The sequence below is a fragment of the Argentina silus genome (assembly GCF_951799395.1).
Source record: "Argentina silus genome assembly, chromosome: 13".
NCBI classification, from domain to species: Eukaryota; Metazoa; Chordata; class Actinopteri; order Argentiniformes; family Argentinidae; genus Argentina; species Argentina silus.
In genome coordinates this window covers 11,494,696-11,512,557 of record NC_139667.1, presented here as the reverse complement: position 1 = coordinate 11,512,557, position 17,862 = coordinate 11,494,696, and the positions used below count along the sequence as shown (strand labels likewise).

Below are 17,862 nucleotides of genomic sequence, written 5' to 3'. Positions count from 1 at the left end.
TGGGAAACGCCTGTGAATTTTATATGTTTATATTATTTTGTTGTTGTTTATTTGTCTTTAACATGTTGACATGAGAAGGAAAAAATTAAGTGGATGATATTATGCATTATCAACTGAATTCTATTATGACATACTTGAGTCATCCTGATCATATATATGGAACTGGTCTATCTCTATGATCCTGATCAAGTATGTGTCATAATAGAATTCCAGAATTCAATATTTGATTCTATATTGCATTTCATGCATGCACAGTTTCATTATCAAGTCTGATAGCTACATATATCCTCAACCCAGGACACATATTGATATTAACAATATCTGCCTGAATTGAAAATCCAAGGCAACCATGGATACCTCTCATGTGAGTACTAAAAACAGTATCTACACTATTAACATCCCTCACTTTAAGATAAATTGAACCTAGGAATAATACAAAAAAATGTTAAATGTCATATTATATGACTTTTGATCCAGAGTGGTGAATCCAGAGAGTATCCATGGAATACACATAATATGGACAACTGCGGGCAATATGGCCATGAAGGTAAGCACTAGTTACATACATCTCATGTGTTTATGTGTTCATGTGTTAGATCTTTATCTAATAGAGAGAGAATCAACGCTCTGTTCTCATTATTTTCCAGGGAGAAACCTTCGGGATCAGTCCTATAGAGCTGCTCCATATCAGAACCTCCCCCACTACAATTTTTATTTCAGCCCATCTGACTTGGAGAGTCGAAGGGTCAACTATGACCCCTATTTCTCCCAGTCTGGCTCTCAGTCAGGGCCCTTCCTACCCCAGGGCTCTGAGAGTCAAGATGTTGCTGCTCTCTACTCCTCACAGCACCAAGCACCGCCAGAGCATAAAGGTTTGACTTTATTCTCACTGTTCTGCAGGCACGGTGTGATGCATGTTTCATTGGTGGATCATATTTGTCCTATAATCTGACTCACTTTGCTCCGTCAGAGAGCCCGACCTCATCCCAGCAGAGGTCACAGGAGCAGGGAGTCCTCCCATCACTCCCTGGGCCCGTCACAAGGTACAAGCTTTTTAACAACAATACGTCATAATAATAATCTGTACCCAGCTGCTTTTTGATTTGACCTTTATTTGACCTGGTTCATCAATTAAGAACAACCTCTTATTCATGATGGAACACAGAGGTGCATGACTACTGAAATAAGGCCAAGGGGTGAATCCTAACACTGGTAGACTGGCCATGCTGTCAGGTCTCTCTTTCTCTCTAGTCTGGTAAACAACCTGATGTGGTTTCTCTCCTCTAGTCAAGAGCTAGGTCTAGCTGAAGTTGCCCAGAAGAGGTCCATGGAGTGCCTCCTCATGTACTTCATGTGGCAGTTTGTTGCCACCCTTTTTTACCAACCCAAAGTGAGTATTATCAGTCCTTGAGTCTTGTACAGAAGTAATGACAGTACAGTGATGATGATGACAAAAGGCTATGTAGGTTTGGGGCTATGTTTTATCATGGAATTTCAGTGATTGTGTTTTATTTCTTGACATCTTGACTTGCTATTCCAAACCCTAAGGTGCTCTCAGTCGTAAAGAGAGAGAAAGACCTCCAAAACCCTGCTCAAGACAAGGCCACACCCCTTATCACTACACAGGACAAGTCCACACCCCTCTTCACCGCACAGGACAATGACAAGGCCACACCCCTCAGCATTTCACAGGACAAGGTCACGCCCCTCTGTACTGCACAGGACAAGACCACACCTCTTAGCTGTGAACAGGACAAGGCCACACCCCTCGGCACTGCACAGGACAAGACCACACCCCTCAGCACTGCACAGGACAAGACCACACCCACCAGCACTAAACAGGACAAGACCATACCCCTCAGCTGTGAACAGGACAAAACCACACCCCTCAGCATTAAACAGGACACTGACAAGGCCACACCCCTCAGCACTAAACAGGACAATGACAAGACCACACCCCTCAGCACCTCACAGGACAAGGCCACACCCCTCAGCACAAAACAGGACAAGGCCACACCACTCAGCATTAAACAGGACAATGACAAGGCCACACCCCTCAGCACTAAACAGGACAAGGCCACACCCCTCAGCACAAAACAGGACAAGGCCACACCACTCAGCATTAAACAGAACAATGACAAGGCCACACCCCTCAGCACTAAACAGGACAAGACCACACCCCTCAGCACCGCACAGGACAAGGCCACACCCCTCAGCACCGCACAGAACAAGGCCACACCCCTCACCACTAAACAGGACAATGACAAGACCACACCCCTCAGCAATGATGATGGCATGCAGGTCAACAACAGCAATAACAATAACAACAACAACAACAACAACAACAAACCACATCATATTGTGGAAACTGACAGCACCTCACCACCCACAACTGGCATGGCAACCACTGACATGCCCCTGGACCTCCTTGAAGCGTATGATAACAGAATGGCTCCCAACAGGCTCATAAAGGCTGGAACAGGTCCACCTAGGAGGAACTGGAGAGCCGCACTGCTGGCCAATCTTGATTGCGAGCCTCTGACTCCACCCAAGGATAACCTTCGACCCTCCAGTCCTATGTTCATGTCTGCTGACGACAATGTTACATCCACAGATGATGAGGAGCCTATTTCCCTGGCCAAGGCTCCCATCATCGAACTGTCAATCTACTCCTATTCGGTAATCACAATGCCACCCATGGATGACGAGTATCTCTCCACACATTTGGACTCTCCACCTGGTCCAGCCCCTCAGGTCACCTCTCCATCTTTTGATGACAACAATCCATTTGTCACTGAGAGCCAGGGCAAGGGGTGGTTCAGTTGGATCTTTGGACTGAGGAAGACCATAAGTTTGCCCGTCTAAGGTAAGACTCTCGACGATTCAGCACCTTGTACCTTTTATGGTTCGGTTCTGAGTGGCTCCAACTATCTACACAATTCAGATCACTGTAATTTTAGTCATATCCATGATTAGCTGTTGCTTTGTTGACGGCTCTGCTGTTGATTTTCTCTTTCAGCTGCCCCAAAGAGAAGAGGAGGCCCCAAGACCAGAACATAAACAACGCCCCAACACACACGTATTAACCAAAAAATAAAATGTGTTGTATAACAAAAGACTGAATTTTCCTAAATGTTTTTACTCTTCAACATAATGTGAAATATGAGCACACAAGCAAGTTCTCTCTGCCCTCCTTCAAGCGCTTTAGAGTGAGTCATATCCTTTTCACTAGTCAGTGTGTGTGAGGGGTCTTGGATATCTATAGTACATCAGCACATGGGGATGTCAAAGCTGCACAGGTCCCCTCCGTGTCCCGACTCTCTCTTTTCCAGCAGTGTGGACATGGACACTCCCCCATATGGATTTAAATGGAACAGGTGTAAGAGTTATTGTGGAAACTCCCTTTCACCAATCAAATGCTTTTGTATCCATATGAGGGAGTACACAAGTGGACACCTCAGGAGAAGGGTGGAGAAGTGGGTTGCCAATTCTGTCTGAACATCCAAAATGGTTAATCTACACTGAAACATGACATGGCTTTACACAAGGAACAGGCACTGCTGGTTTTAATAAACAATTGTATTTCTTTGGTAACAATGCAGTATTCTGCTTTCACACTTACAGATCAACATCATGTTTCACATAATTCATTATTTTACAAAACAAGTGTATTTTTGTTCTGTTTGGCACTATGGACTTTTGGCATCTTTGTACTCATCATTTCAGTATAAAACTCTCAAAACAAAGGCAGTACATTGTATTCCACTGGAGTTTGTTTGTTTGAATTCCTGAAAAAGCTACGCTAAGAGTATAAGGCTGCACTCATGTTGTATAACAATGATACACACCTAGCCTACCTAGCTTTGTGCACTTGCTCTGTCCATTAAGGAGAATCACATTTTGCATTAGACGCCTTTAACCACTGATTTAAGGTCATTTTCCTATTTGCCATTAAGGGCAACTGTTAAACTGTCAAGCTAACAAACTGTACTCTTGTAGCAACAACGTCTCTATACAAAACACCTCTCTCCTCCTCTCCTTTAAATTACAATCAACAAAGTGCATATAAAAGTGCATATTACTTACAGAGTGAAAAAAAAACATTTAAAAACGGAAGACTCTAGCGTTAAAGGCACTGCACTGAAATCAAATGACAAGATAACACTGCTGATGAAAGGTGAGTCAGGCAAAGTTTTGGTCATATTTGAAATCACCAAATATTTTATCTTGGTGAAGATATGATCAAGCTACATTAGCTACAGTACTGTCTGATGAAGTACCAGTGTGGAGACATTACAGCAAAACATGCACCTGCAATCTTTACCACAAGGGGGCAACATGCACTAACAAAGCTCAACTCTGAATCACAATCAATGAGCATCTCTGCTGGTTAAAGAGTGAGACGTTTCCCACCCACTCAACCAGCAGTAGTGAGTTGTACATGGGGCGACCGCAATCCCAACACAGACAATCTTAGGTGTCCTGTCCTGTCATGGAGTCACATCTCAAAATGGCGGTACATGCTCTCCACGTATCCCAGAACCCTTTGCCAATCGGGACCTCCTGCCCTCAGCATCTCCTCCACTGTCTGCAAAACAGAGGGATTGAGTCGGCCCACCTCATCCAATATGCAACTGTAATTACATTTATAATTACAGACTTGTGACTTGGAGCAGTTAAACCTAGTATTTGGTAGTGCTTTAGGACTAGTCTTACCTAATTCATTTGTAAAGAAAGGGGTTGTGTGATGAACTGAGACTCACCAATGATTGGGTGATTCCAACATTCTCTCCTGTCTTAAACGCCAGGCTGAGGTTCTCCATCTGAGGGTTGAAAGAACATGCAATACAACAATAGAAACAAATAGTTTCAGTTCACTTACACTATCTGTGTGTCTGTGTGTGTCTGTGTGTGTGTGTGTGTGTGTGTCCCACCTTGCTCTCAGGGCTCAGGGTGCAGTAGGGGATGTGTGAGGGGAGGTAGGTGTGATACACTGCACAGAAAGCCAGACCGTCCGCCCAGCTACTGCTGAAGTTGGTGATGTCAATATTCTGGGAGAGAGACAGAGAGGGAATCATATTGATATTGGAAGTGTTTGATATTTCCAATCAAATAGTCTCCCAGTGCCCCCTCACCTGACCATAACACACACACACACACACACACACACACCACTCCAGCCCCTGTTACCTTGTAGCCCTGAGTGCGGCTCTGACACCAGCGCAGCAGAGAGTTCCTCTTAGAGCCGCCATGGCGACGGAGCAGCTGGCTGAAGCCATCTTGGGACCTGGTGACAACAACAATACACACACACACACACACACACACACACACTTTAGTGACACTAACTTCATGACCAGCTACATAAGCTCACTAGCAGAAATCTGGATTCAGCCATGGAATTTGATGCTTTCTGCCACTATTAACCTTTGTATAATCCGTTGTCTATTTTATGGTCTGACGTGATGCAGTGTTGTTTTGTATTCATATATGATGTCATGCTTTTAAGCCTGTCCAGATGCTACGCATGTTAATCAGCTTTCTAGCTAACACCGACACATTCACATTGATATGTAAACTAATATGTTGATTAATGTGTACTGTCAACTAAATTGCTTATTAAATTATAAAAGAGGGGGGTCTATACAGCTGAAGAGACCTGATTGTATGATGTATGGACTCACCTGGGCTTAGTGCTCTTGTTAGGGGGCAGGTCTGTGAGGGCAGTATTGTATTGGTTCAGAGTCTCCTCCTGTTTCCCTGTGACACCAACAGAACAGTGCATTTTAGAAGAGCAAAAAGGGCCATCAAAATGATGAATGCTACCTACTGTATGCTTGATGAGGGACACAGACACACTTACTGTGCGCAGTACACACAGTACACACAGTACACACAGTACACACAGTACACACACACACACCTGTATGGATGCTGGACCAACTGTCTTGTCGTTCCAAGCCTCTCTTTCCCCTGGGTTGGCAGAGGTTCTGAAATTATGACATTTATCTATTCATAAGCAATGCACTTACATTTGGATGACATTCAATGACAGTGTAGCGCTGAGACAAGAAGAGAGGGGAGCGCTGCTGGGATATACTAGTATAGTAGATTGAAGGGGCTCTCTGGTAATGGGGTTAATCAGTCCTCAACCAAGGCACTTCATAGAATTGAAATGCCTTCATTTATTGTAGCATTTCAATTTCGCCTGACTCAACAAAAACTTGAGTTTTTATGGTGCTTGTTCCATGGAACATGGCACAATAAATAAAGGCTTTTTTAATTCTATGAAGAGTGCCTAGGTCCTCCTTGCTTTGTGGATGCGAGTGTACCAGCCAAATCCCCCTTAGAATTCTAACGATCCAACATTTTCTAATGTTAATCTCAAGGACGTTATAGGAACTGTGATGACATTCCATGAGACACAAAATGTGTGCCTCCTGCCCCTTTGGTCCTGGAGGGTGTGTTTTTGTAGGGTTAGGCTTATCAGTGCTAGGATAAGCCCATGGTATCACATCAAGACCTCAAACACTCAGTTGTGGTCTCACCTTGTTTGTCGATCCTGTTGTTGTGCCAGCGTTGGACTGGGAGGTTCCATTCTGTACAGCGGGGGAGTCTGAGGACACAGGCAGTCTGGACAGGCTTCTGTAGAATCAAGGAATGTGCTTTGATATTATTGGATGGCCTCACACACACACACACACACACACACGGAGCAGAAAATAACCACCGCTGTTCAGCTTAATCAAGAGGTCAAAACTTGAGACGCCAAGACAACTGTTTTCGCTACGATTTATTCGGTTACTTTTCCACTTCAGTTCCAGTTCTAAATCAATGTTTTTACATGGTTCTTTGAAAAGCCTTATCCTCAGCTGCCCCTGAGAATGCTTCTTCTACTCCAGAGACACCCAATCCTCCAGACTCCTCAAGACATGGCTAATAAAGTCTGACAATACTCTGTTTTCAATTCATATCTAATGTGAGTTGAGTAGAATTTGAATGGTTTAGCATTGAGTATGAAGACTCTTTTGTTATGCCTTGACCGTACTGCTCATTGGTAGAATAGCCAGCCATAGAGAGTCACGGCATTCCATACTGGTCATAAACACTTTATCACATTCATTTGAACAGGGAAGTCAGTTGTGAGAAGATTCTCATGCAAAAACAACATTCTGACATTATGTATAGTAGAATTAAAACCATACAGACACAAACCATCATGCCTCTTACCGTGACCTCTCCGTGGTGGCTATCCTACACGTTTCATGGGTAGCACGCCCCTCCTCTCCACTCCTCTCCTCATTGGTCATGTTCCTCAGGTACCTTTTGGCCACATCCTTGGTCACGCCTTTAGGGTCGGTTCGAGCCTCATCCACAACCACAACCATAGTCCCTTCATCCTGGCTCCCCATCCCTTCCCCTCTTCCTCCTCCTCCTTTTCCTACCCTGTTGATCCCCCTCTCCCTGCCCCTGTGTGTCCCGTCGTGGGACTCATGAGTGTTGTTGTCCGCAGCAGCCTTCTCTTGGTCCTGGGTCTGAATTTTGCACTGGGTCTCGATTTGGGCCTGGGTTGGAGCCTGGTCCTGGATTTTGCCATGGGTCTGGGTGAGGTTGGCTAGTCTCTGCCTACTCTCCCTCAACTCTCCCCTCAGGGTGACCAGTTGCCCATCCGTCTCTTTCTGCCTCTGCTGGGCGGCCGTCATCTCCCTCTCCGTATCCCGGTGGACCACTCTGAGTGAACTCAGTTCCTCCTCAGCCTCGGCACGCAGCCGGTCACCCACAGCTACCGCCACCTGCAGGTCAGCCTGGAACTGCAGCCACTCCCCGCGCTCTGTCTGTAGACAAACAATGTCAGTTAGCTAGCTAGCTGCCAATCCAGCTACTCTTGTAGTTTATTTTCACACTGAAACAGTCCCCCTTACATTTAGGTTCTCAGTTAAAATATAGCATTGTATCGGTGTTTAACAAAGCTCTATTCAATTCACAAAATCTTTGTCTCATTCCCGGGTAACTTGATTGCAGCATAATAAAAAAGTGGGTATACACAAATACAAGACCATAAAACACATTAAAACAATAAAGGAATAAAACAAATGGGTGCAAAGTGCATGAGCAATATCTAAAAACATGTCAAGTCATCTTGGCGGTGAAGCAGCAATTGCTTGGAATAACACACACACACACACACACACACACACACACACACACACACACACACACACACACACACACACACACACCCGCCCCCACACACCCGCCCCCACACACACACACCCGCCCCCACACACACACACACACACCAACACACACCCAGAGATTTGATTTGATTTGCCAAACCTCATTGTGACTGCACAGTTGAAAGGGATGAGCGGCAAGCCTTAGCGGGCTGAGAGGGAGTGGCGCAGGCCTGGCCAACCACAAGTGGTACAACAGGACCCAGTGCCAGAGAGTTAGCTCCTAACAGGCCCTTCATTCAGGCGCATCGCTGTCAGCTCACATCAACTAACCTGGATTGTGTGTGTTTACCGCTTTTACTCCCAGCGGTTTGTGATGCACAGAGACTATTGCTCAAACATACCATCCACACAAGTTCAAACAAGGAAAGCTAATCAGATTTCAGCAACACAGGCTATGACATAATCTTGTTGAGGAAGGCCAAGGGTGGATACCATGCAAGTCCTCTGAGTCCATGTCACCAAGACCGTGTGTGTGTGTGTGTGTGTGTGTGTGCGTGTGCATCTCAACAGTCTACAGCAGTTCCCTCTCCTCGTCTCTTTTCCTACCATCTGTATGATTGATATGAAAGACAGAGACGAGTGAAAACTAAGTCCTGTATTGTCTAGCTGAGTGAATATGAATGAGAGACGATGCCACTCTGGCCTATTGAGAAACACCCCAGAGGGAGTGAAGTTTGTGGACATGCACAAACATTACCCCTGGCCCTGTGGTTGAGGTACACGGATATCAAAGAAGGCACTCAAGCAGAGTTGCAGAGCCAAAAGGTAAATGATACCAGACTATTGGGAAACGCTGTTGAGAGCAGAACCTCTATAAAGGGAGAGAGGGAGAGAGGGGGGGGGGGGGGGAGAGAGAACGAGAAGAATAAAGCAGTCAGAAGCATGCACAGGCACATACTGGAGTGTCGTATGCTTGAATGGAGTCAGTGTGTGTGTGTGTGTGTGTGTGCGTATTGCAGTGAGACCCACAGAGGAACGTGGGAGTGTGTGGAGTGGAGGGGTTGGGTCGTTTGGTAATTAGATGAAGAATGGATTGAGACGCAGAGGAGGAGGCGAAACTGGAGCTAGCACGTTCCCTCATCTGACCAGCGACTCAACCACAGCTGGGCCCTATTATGTCGTCAGTGGAGAGACACACACACACACACACACACACACACACACACACACACAACCTCCGTGTAGTGTGTGCATACACACACACACTCTCTCACTAATATTGTATATGTACACACACAGCATATTCTGTACCTCCCTCTTTAGGGGCACACACACACCTCCCCCTCTCTCTCTTTTCCCTCAACAAACCGGTTTTCACCCCTCTCTCTTTCACACACATTTTAAATGTGGTCTAAAACCACTCACAATGAACACGCGGTTTGTACATTCTTTGATTCAAAGCCACCAGGACACATTATCACACAAGTCAACCCTTGTTTCACACATAGCCCCATTGGTGAAGGCAAACTGCCTTCTATGTGCATTCAGACTTATTTTATCTTAAAAATAATACTATGAGGAATGTCATTCGTCTAAATTGAGACATCGTGTACACATCTTTCAATGATGAGCATCCTGTCTTTAGTCAGTGTGTCCAACTAGGGCATGTCTTGGGAGGGGAAACAGGAAGGGGCACTCCTCATCTCCCACAGATAAAGAGTGTTGATTCTCCCTCTGACAGACAGACACACACTATCCCTGAAGTACTGACCTACTGCCCCTCCACAGGCACAGCTGTATACACACACACACAAACACACACACACACACACACACACACACATCAAGGGTGTTGGGCTTAAAGTGAGATGTGTGTGTGTATCTGTGTGTTTGAGAGAGAGCGTGTATGTGTGTGTGTGTGTGTGTGGGCCATCTGTCCTCATGCCTTAGTTCTCATACACACCCTGATTGCCTAAAACACACACTTGGGGAACATCCTAACTATGTCATGGGTCTTCTCCAGATTTCCACAGCCATTGGGGCATGAGAAACAACCAGCTCCCATACAGTCTAACACTCATAAACAGACAGGCTTAGTTCCTCTACAGCAATACCTGCAACGTCTGTGGATACACTTGCTTACACCACTCCAAAAACCATTATGATGTATACGCTTGCATGTCCACACACACACACACACACACACACACACACACACACACACACACACACACACACACACACACACACACACACACACACACACACACACACACACACACACACACACACACACACACACACACACACACACACACCAGAGAGAGATGGTATCTACCTTCTCCCAAATCCCCCACCATTTACTCTGCATTGCAAATTTGACTCACACAACCTTCAATCTGCATGTAAACATATTCAGCAGCCACAACCTCCCAGAAACAGAGATTGTGAGCTGGAGCCGGTAGAGCTGAGAGCTCATTCCTGGAAATAGCCGGCACTGTCCACCTGGAACTGATCCCAGAGCTGGGTTCTGAGAGCTATTAAATCCTCAGGACAAGATCAGCCCACCCCACCCCGCCACCCACCGCATAGACACAATGCCTGGTGGAGGGAGGAAGCGAGCAAGCGAAGGGATGGAGGAGGGGTGGGGGGGAGGGTCAGTTGGAGAGAAGAGGAGGGGTGCAGGGAGAGTTTAGGAGCTGCAGTTGTGAGGTCATTGTTAAGAGTTTCTGTGCTCAGGGAGGGGGCGGTGAGCCCTCAGATGTAGAGAGAGGCACTGGGAAAGGGGGGAAGCTATGGTCCAACACAACGCCCACGCTCCAGCCAGGACTCTCAATGTGTCTGTGTGTGTTCTCCCTCCCTTTCTGACACACACTGAGACACGCACACACACACACAATTTCCCTCACGCCACCAAACAAAACAAGTTTTGTCTCCTCAACAGCTGAATGTGGACCCCTCCTCCATACACATATCTCTCTCTCTCTCTCTCTCTCTCTCTCTCTCTCATATGCAGGGCTGACTCTGGTCTCTCTAGGCTTTAGGTCAGTCTGTATCCATCCCTAGGCACCCGCGGGGATGTTGAGGAGAGAAGAAGGGGGGAAAAGAGGGAGGGGGAGGGGGGGGGGGCGTAGGGAGGGTCATATTCCAGCTGTTCCAATCGGTACCAGATCTGGAGAAACTAAGAGCCCCTGGGTTGAATACTTGGAATGGTCATGGTTTTGGAATGGTTTTGGTTTGACAGGAAATTACCGCAATAAAAAAATCGGAATAGGAATCGGAATGTCTTAGGATGTCTGAGTGATGCTCTAAGAATTCTAATTCTGGTCCCCCCCTCCCCCCTCCCCCACCAACCAGCCATCTAACCACAGGGCCTTTGATGGTCAGGAGGAAGGCAGACGCAGAGATGGAGTTGATCTCAAAGCGTTTCCTGCTGGGCCTCTCAGGAAGGGGGCCTAGAGGACAGCAGGACCACGTCTCCCAGAGGCCCTTGCTGCGCTGCCCGTTCCATTTCTGGGTGGAGGGCGTCTTTTGTTGTTGTTGTTATCTCCTGGACACAAGGTCACGCGTTGAACCCACGGCCCTGACCTCCGCCTCGGGGAGTGTATCACTTCCTGTTTACGTTCCTATACTTATCTGTTGAAAGCCTGCAGCAAGTGTCGCCAAGACACTTACTTTTGACAAATATATCAAACAAATGCTTAATATAGCTTAGTGTGTAGTAGCAACAATTGAAAGTAGTATTTCAAAACGACTACACAAAAACAGCATAGGTTTAAGGCAGCAGGGATGCAAGTGTCGAATTTATGTAATAATCTAAACATGTGCGTGTCAGGAAGAGGTTAGGAGTAGAGCAGAAGACATATTCCCAGTTGGAAAAGATGGACACATGAAGTTGTGTTGAAGGAATGTGCCAAAGAAGGGACAATGCTGGTGTTTATAGACAGACGTCCGCCCTTCTGTCCTGTGGTCAGTGTGTCTCACCTGCATGGTCTCCCTCAGACTCTGGACCTCAGACAGGAGACGCCTCAGAAGATCTGACACACACAAACAAACAGACAGACAGACAAGACAGATACGTTAGACAGATATATATATATCAAACATAGATGGAATGTCATTTTAAATGGATACCAATCCACCTTTGCAGAAGCAAGGCCACCACATTATGCAGTACTTTTGTTTCTACTCCTTACTTACACATCAGAAGTCTCCCTAAGACAGTCCAACATAGTTAGTACACTGTACTGGATGCGCCAGTCTTACCCGCCACACTCATAGTTGAATCCTGACTGGGACTGAGGTCCAGTACTGCCCTGCCCTCTTGGATCAGCCTCTCCATCTCTCCCTGACTGTCTCCAGACCCATGCCCCTCCAGCACAGACTGGCTCAGACCACTGTCATTCTCCTTCCAGCTCTGCTCTGAGGGGGTGACCGGGGATGAGGGACTCCCCAGGGACAAGGGGCTCTTGGTGGGGCTAGACACAGAGCTCTTGCCCTGGGCTAGAAGGGTCCTGGGGGTAGAGTTTGACGGACCTCCATTGCACCCTGACGCGACCCTCCCTTCAGCCGGCGCTGCATCACTTCCGACCCGATTGTGTAGGAGGCTGACCCCAGGGCCAATCACAGAGTGGTCTGGGCTGACTGACAGGGGGGTCTTACAATCCGGAGAGCTGTTGGTGGTGGTGGAGGTGGAGGTGGTAGGTGGGTCGATACGAAGCAGTGGCCTCTTCAGAAGTGGAGCTGTGGGTGTCTGCTGGTTTTGAGTTGGGGGTGCGGGCAGAGGGAAAGTAGGCAGGTTTGCTGTGACCGGAGAGGTAGGGGGAGTGTGGAACAGATCCAGATGGGGCCCTGCACACAGAAGAGATAAGAGGAGAGATAAGACATATGACCAGGAACTGGTGAGTGAGTGAATGAGTGACTAACTGACTCACACACACACAGAGATAAAGATTCAGAGAAAGGGAAAGTGAGAGATTGAGTGTAGTGGTTATGGGTTGTGATTCAACCAACATCTCCCTAGCCACCCCCCCCCCACCCCCACCCCCACCCCCCCCCCTCACACACACACGCATAACTAGCCGGTCATTCTTAAGATGAATAGCCTATGGCTTGTCAGGAGACAGACATTACTCTTGTGCTGCTGATCTTTTACGGCCAGTGGCCTCTTTTGTCCCTGTTTGAACGACGCCCTCATCGCTCAGAAAAATGGATGGACATCATCCAGCATAACACTTAACGATACATGCTATGCACAGTAATGTGTCACTATTGGGAAAATCTCACCCCATAGAAAGCCAAGACACGAGAGGCCTGCCCTATTGCCTCCCCCATGCTAACTCATAATGTGTATGTGTGTGTATATGTGTGTGTGTGTGTGTGCGTGTGTCAGCCAGCATTAGGCTTCCCATGATTAATCCGTTGCCCTTGCGCTGAGCCGGGGAATTCTGCCGATTCATCACAGCTGGGGCAGCAGGGCCTGGCGAATCACACAGGGACGCGAGTAGAATGACCACTGGCTGAGCAATACACAGGAGAGGAGCCAAGATTCCTACCCCAACACACACACACACACACACACACACACACACACACACACACACACACTTTGTCTGCATTTCTCCCTCAATTTCATTCCTTGTCTCTATTCATGTATGCTTGTCTGTCCGTCTCTCTCCCTCCACTGTTGACTAGAAGATGAAGTATGTACATGTGAGCCTCAGGGTCTGTTGTCTTTGTTCAATAAAGACTTCAGAGACAGAGAGCTTCTCAGTCCAGCAATGGGATGTGGGGTGCCAGCTTGTGTGTGTGTGTGTGTGTGTGTGTGTGTGTGTGTGTGTGTGTGTGTGTGTGTGTGTGTGTGTGTTATGTATTGCCAAATATCTCAAACTCATCTCAGAATGCACATTGCCCAAGAGAAATTCCTAAGGGAGGGGTTTGAGGCCTCAAAAACATGAGAGCAAAACGATGAAAGAAACTAGCTAAACTAGCTAGTGTATGTGTGTGTGTGTGTGTGTGTGTGTGTGTGTGTGTGTACATGTTTACCTGTGGGTCCATGGCCATCCTTGGTGGAGAAGTTACCCATGATGCAGTGGGAGAGTGGGCAACACACCAGTGGCTCTCTCACCTCTCTCTCTCTGTCTGTCTGTACAGAGCTGAGACTGAGGAGAACTGTGCAGTGTACAGACACATGAGCATGATTAAACAGATCAAATATCTTTGCACAATCATGTAATGTTCCACAAGGGAAATGATGTCATCTATCTAATCAACAGTGACAGCAGCATTACCAAAGGGAACTCCACTTGTTTCATACAGAAACAAATCACTCTAGGCTGACCCTACTGGGAATTTTCTCAAAACATAGTCAGTAGATCGCCATGTTCATTTGAGTGTTGATTTGAATATGGCGTATGATGCAAAAACTATTCCAAGGTGTTTACATAAACAAATAAATTCATATTTAAGTCAAAGGAACATTGATAGGCAGAGCCCAAATCAGCTCAGTACAGATTAGTCATTAATGAGTGTGAGGTCAAAAAATACATGAATGGCACACTGGCAGCTGTTAATAATTACTGTTCAGCTTTAATTATCCCAATGTGTAGCCTAGTGTAGGTCATTAGAGCATGAGTGACTTGGAGCGTTTAACTTGTTAATGACCAACGTGTTGCCGAGGCTGGCTGGTCTAATTGTTTTTCTCTCTTGTTAATAAATTGCATGCCTGAAGCGCATTGCTACAACGTCGCGCATTTCTCCTCCAATTTACTTTTCATTCTTCGTAACAATTATGCACAACTCAAAAGCTCAAATGTAAGTTATGTACAACGTACGTTTGTTGGAAATCAAATAGTTTTAATATCTAGCAAACACAAACCCGTGACGAAGAAATCAGAAAGTTAGCGGGGACATGAGTTCACACTCCCTACCCTCTCTCTCTCTGTCTCAGAGATGGTTGTCTCAAGCTTTTTACCTCTATTAACATAATAACTGAGTACCCACCCGTTCGAGTTGAATATTTCTTTTGGATTCTTTTGTTCTTCTCTTGATCCGTCGGTATAATCCGCCTGTTCTCCGCACCTACCTTCCCGCTATACCGCACATCTGATCTGACTCTGCGCTGGCCTGAACCTGGTGGGGTTGCGCACAATCAGAGCGTGGGGATAGAGAACCCTACTCCCGAGGTCCCCACCCAAGTCCATATTGTTTCCTCTGTTCATTTTCGGTACAAAAATCGCACAATGTCAAGTTGTCATTTTAAACTGGGTTACACTTATATGAACTTTAATCAATCAACATATTATATTCTGAACCGATTCTGATCTTATTCTAACTGCGTCCACTAGGGAGCATAGGTGGACACTACATTGGGCGTGGAAACAATTCAAACCAGACCAAATTACCTGTCTAATATGTTTTGCATGTTTTCCTTGCACAAATGTAGTCTCATAACAAGACCGATTCAGATACTTTCAGGTGAGTTTAAAAGGTGTAAAATGTGACATGGATTGAAAAATGACCCAGTGTGGGTATCCTTAGGTATCAAGTCTGACTTTAGACATCTGTCATGATTTGTCTACCAATCTGTCATAGTGTGAGTCTACTATTTCATTTTCAACTAGAAGGCCCCTAAGTTTGGTGCAGTTTCGAATTAAACTTGTTTAGATGATTTGTTTAATGTTACTGGACCCCCAAGAATCAACTTGAAATATGACTGAGAACAGCCTCTTATTCCCCCTTGGCTGAGAAACTCACACCTATGACGTCATCCTGTCAAACAGGGTACCTTTCCTCGCTAAATAGAATTAATGACTCAATTAATGTCCCCAGGTAAAATCGAGTTCAATCAATTTGGAATTTACAACATTGTAAAACCCCATTATTCCAACTTTTGGGTTCATTAACAGAATTTATGGCATCATGTTGGATGATGATGATCGTGAGTAGGACGGGAATACACCGGCTGTACGTGCTCTATGGACCACGGCTAACAGGAGGCTAAATGCCTCTCGCTTGTGTTTTATGTCCATATCTTCATTAATCAGCCAAAGTGTCTGAAACAGCCACAAGAAACAGTGCGGAAATAGGGATGAGAAGACAAGGTTGGGCCACTCTAACTCAATAGCAGCCTATTAGTGTTACTGCTAGAGGTTATGGTTGTTCCCTCAATGAACAGAACGCTATTTTATCTCTTCTAAATGATCATGCTGATGCTACGACTCTCCATCTACCCTTACGGGTGGTAAGATAATATGTGCATGCTAAGTACAGTATGTTTCACTACACTTTCTATGTTTAGTCCAGGGATGGGTAATGACTTGATGGAGGAGTGCAGTATCTGAAGATTTTTGTTCCAGTCTAGCACCTGATTCAGCTATGTGTGCTCTGTTCACCCTTGATTAGTTGTTCATTTGAATCAGATGTGTTAGACCTGGGCTAGAATAGAAGACTGGAGGGACTCACCAGTCTGGTGGATGTTTTAAGGGGATAGGGGTTCCAGTCTGAGGTTGGAGATGGAGACCCTGGTTCCCAGAGAAGATATCCTACCTATAGGCTACCTACCCACCATGGAAAGAACTACTCTCAGCTAGAATGCATAGTAAGACAACAACAAAGTGTACATTCATTCTAAAAAACCCGTTTTATTTACTTTCTACAGTACAAGAACAGAAAGGTTACAATATAACAATGATAGTTTAAAGACATAGTGACATATTATAGTAGAAAGCATGACTATAAAGTTTAGTAGAAAGAGGATGACCTTGTAGTGAACAAGAACATTTCAAAGCAATGTTATGTTTTGAATCTGTACAGTGGTTTCTCCACAACTATGCACAATCAAATATTAATTCCAAGATACATTTCAATGATAAGTTCTCACAACTGAATAAAAGAAACACACCCACTGAGTGTAGCAGAGAGGAGTGTGTTGCAGTGTGGATAAGTTAGCTTGACTCCCTGATTGAGATTAATGGGTGCTGTGTGTCCATTGTAACCCTCTGCATCCATCAGAGCCAGGACCCCCTACAAACATTCTCATTGACTACATGTACACACAGAGGATTCCACTGTACAATCCAATAGGGTTTGGCCAAGGCTTGATGAATGTTTCATAACTAGTTCTTATTTTTGCATTGGTGCTCAGACCAGTTACCCATATAGTATCAAACGATAACCTGACAATTGTTTGGTTGGGTTTAGTGCTCCTTTAAAGGAAGAAGAAGAACCATCAGAAATCTGACAGTTTGTTTGTGTGTCATCCCCCACTCACTCACTGTGTCCTCTAAATGCAGATCTTATGCATGTGAAGTAGAACACACTACCACCATAAGGTGTTGCAGCTTTAAGCCCATTAGGACCCATTAGAACCCACGTTACCAGGTTGTTTATGGGTGTCGGTGTGTGTCTGTGTCTGTGAGTGAGGTGGACTCACTGATTGACTGTGATGCCAGCCCAGGCTAATTAGCACATCTGCTGAGTGGATTAGGCCCATTTGCTGATGACCTCCAGTGGCAGTAGTGACGCTAATCTTCTGCTGCTAAAAACTTCAGGGGCGCTGATGCTGACGCTCTGACTTGGCAGACACACGTACGAGGTCACCTGGCTCTCCTGCTCACTGCAGAAAAGGATTACTGGATGAGAGCTTGCTGCCCTCTGACCTCTCTACCTGCTGCTATGTAACCCC

General features: G+C 45.9%; 1 protein-coding gene across 1 annotated transcript; it reads right to left on the bottom strand.

The window, feature by feature from the left end:
- Window positions 1-3,561: 3,561 nt before the first annotated feature.
- Window positions 3,562-15,284, bottom strand: LOC310813827 (uncharacterized protein). Its single transcript, XM_083682961.1, has 12 exons — window positions 15,180-15,284; window positions 14,223-14,348; window positions 12,444-13,028; window positions 12,162-12,214; window positions 7,231-7,835; window positions 6,549-6,645; window positions 5,924-5,990; window positions 5,685-5,760; window positions 5,191-5,287; window positions 4,935-5,051; window positions 4,764-4,823; window positions 3,562-4,588 (listed from the first exon to the last, which is right to left on the bottom strand). Exons 2-12 carry the CDS (start codon window positions 14,260-14,262, stop codon window positions 4,499-4,501), a joined length of 1,887 nt encoding a protein of 628 aa, XP_083539087.1. The 5' UTR covers window positions 14,263-14,348; window positions 15,180-15,284; the 3' UTR covers window positions 3,562-4,498.
- Between the last annotated feature and the right edge of the window lie 2,578 nt (window positions 15,285-17,862).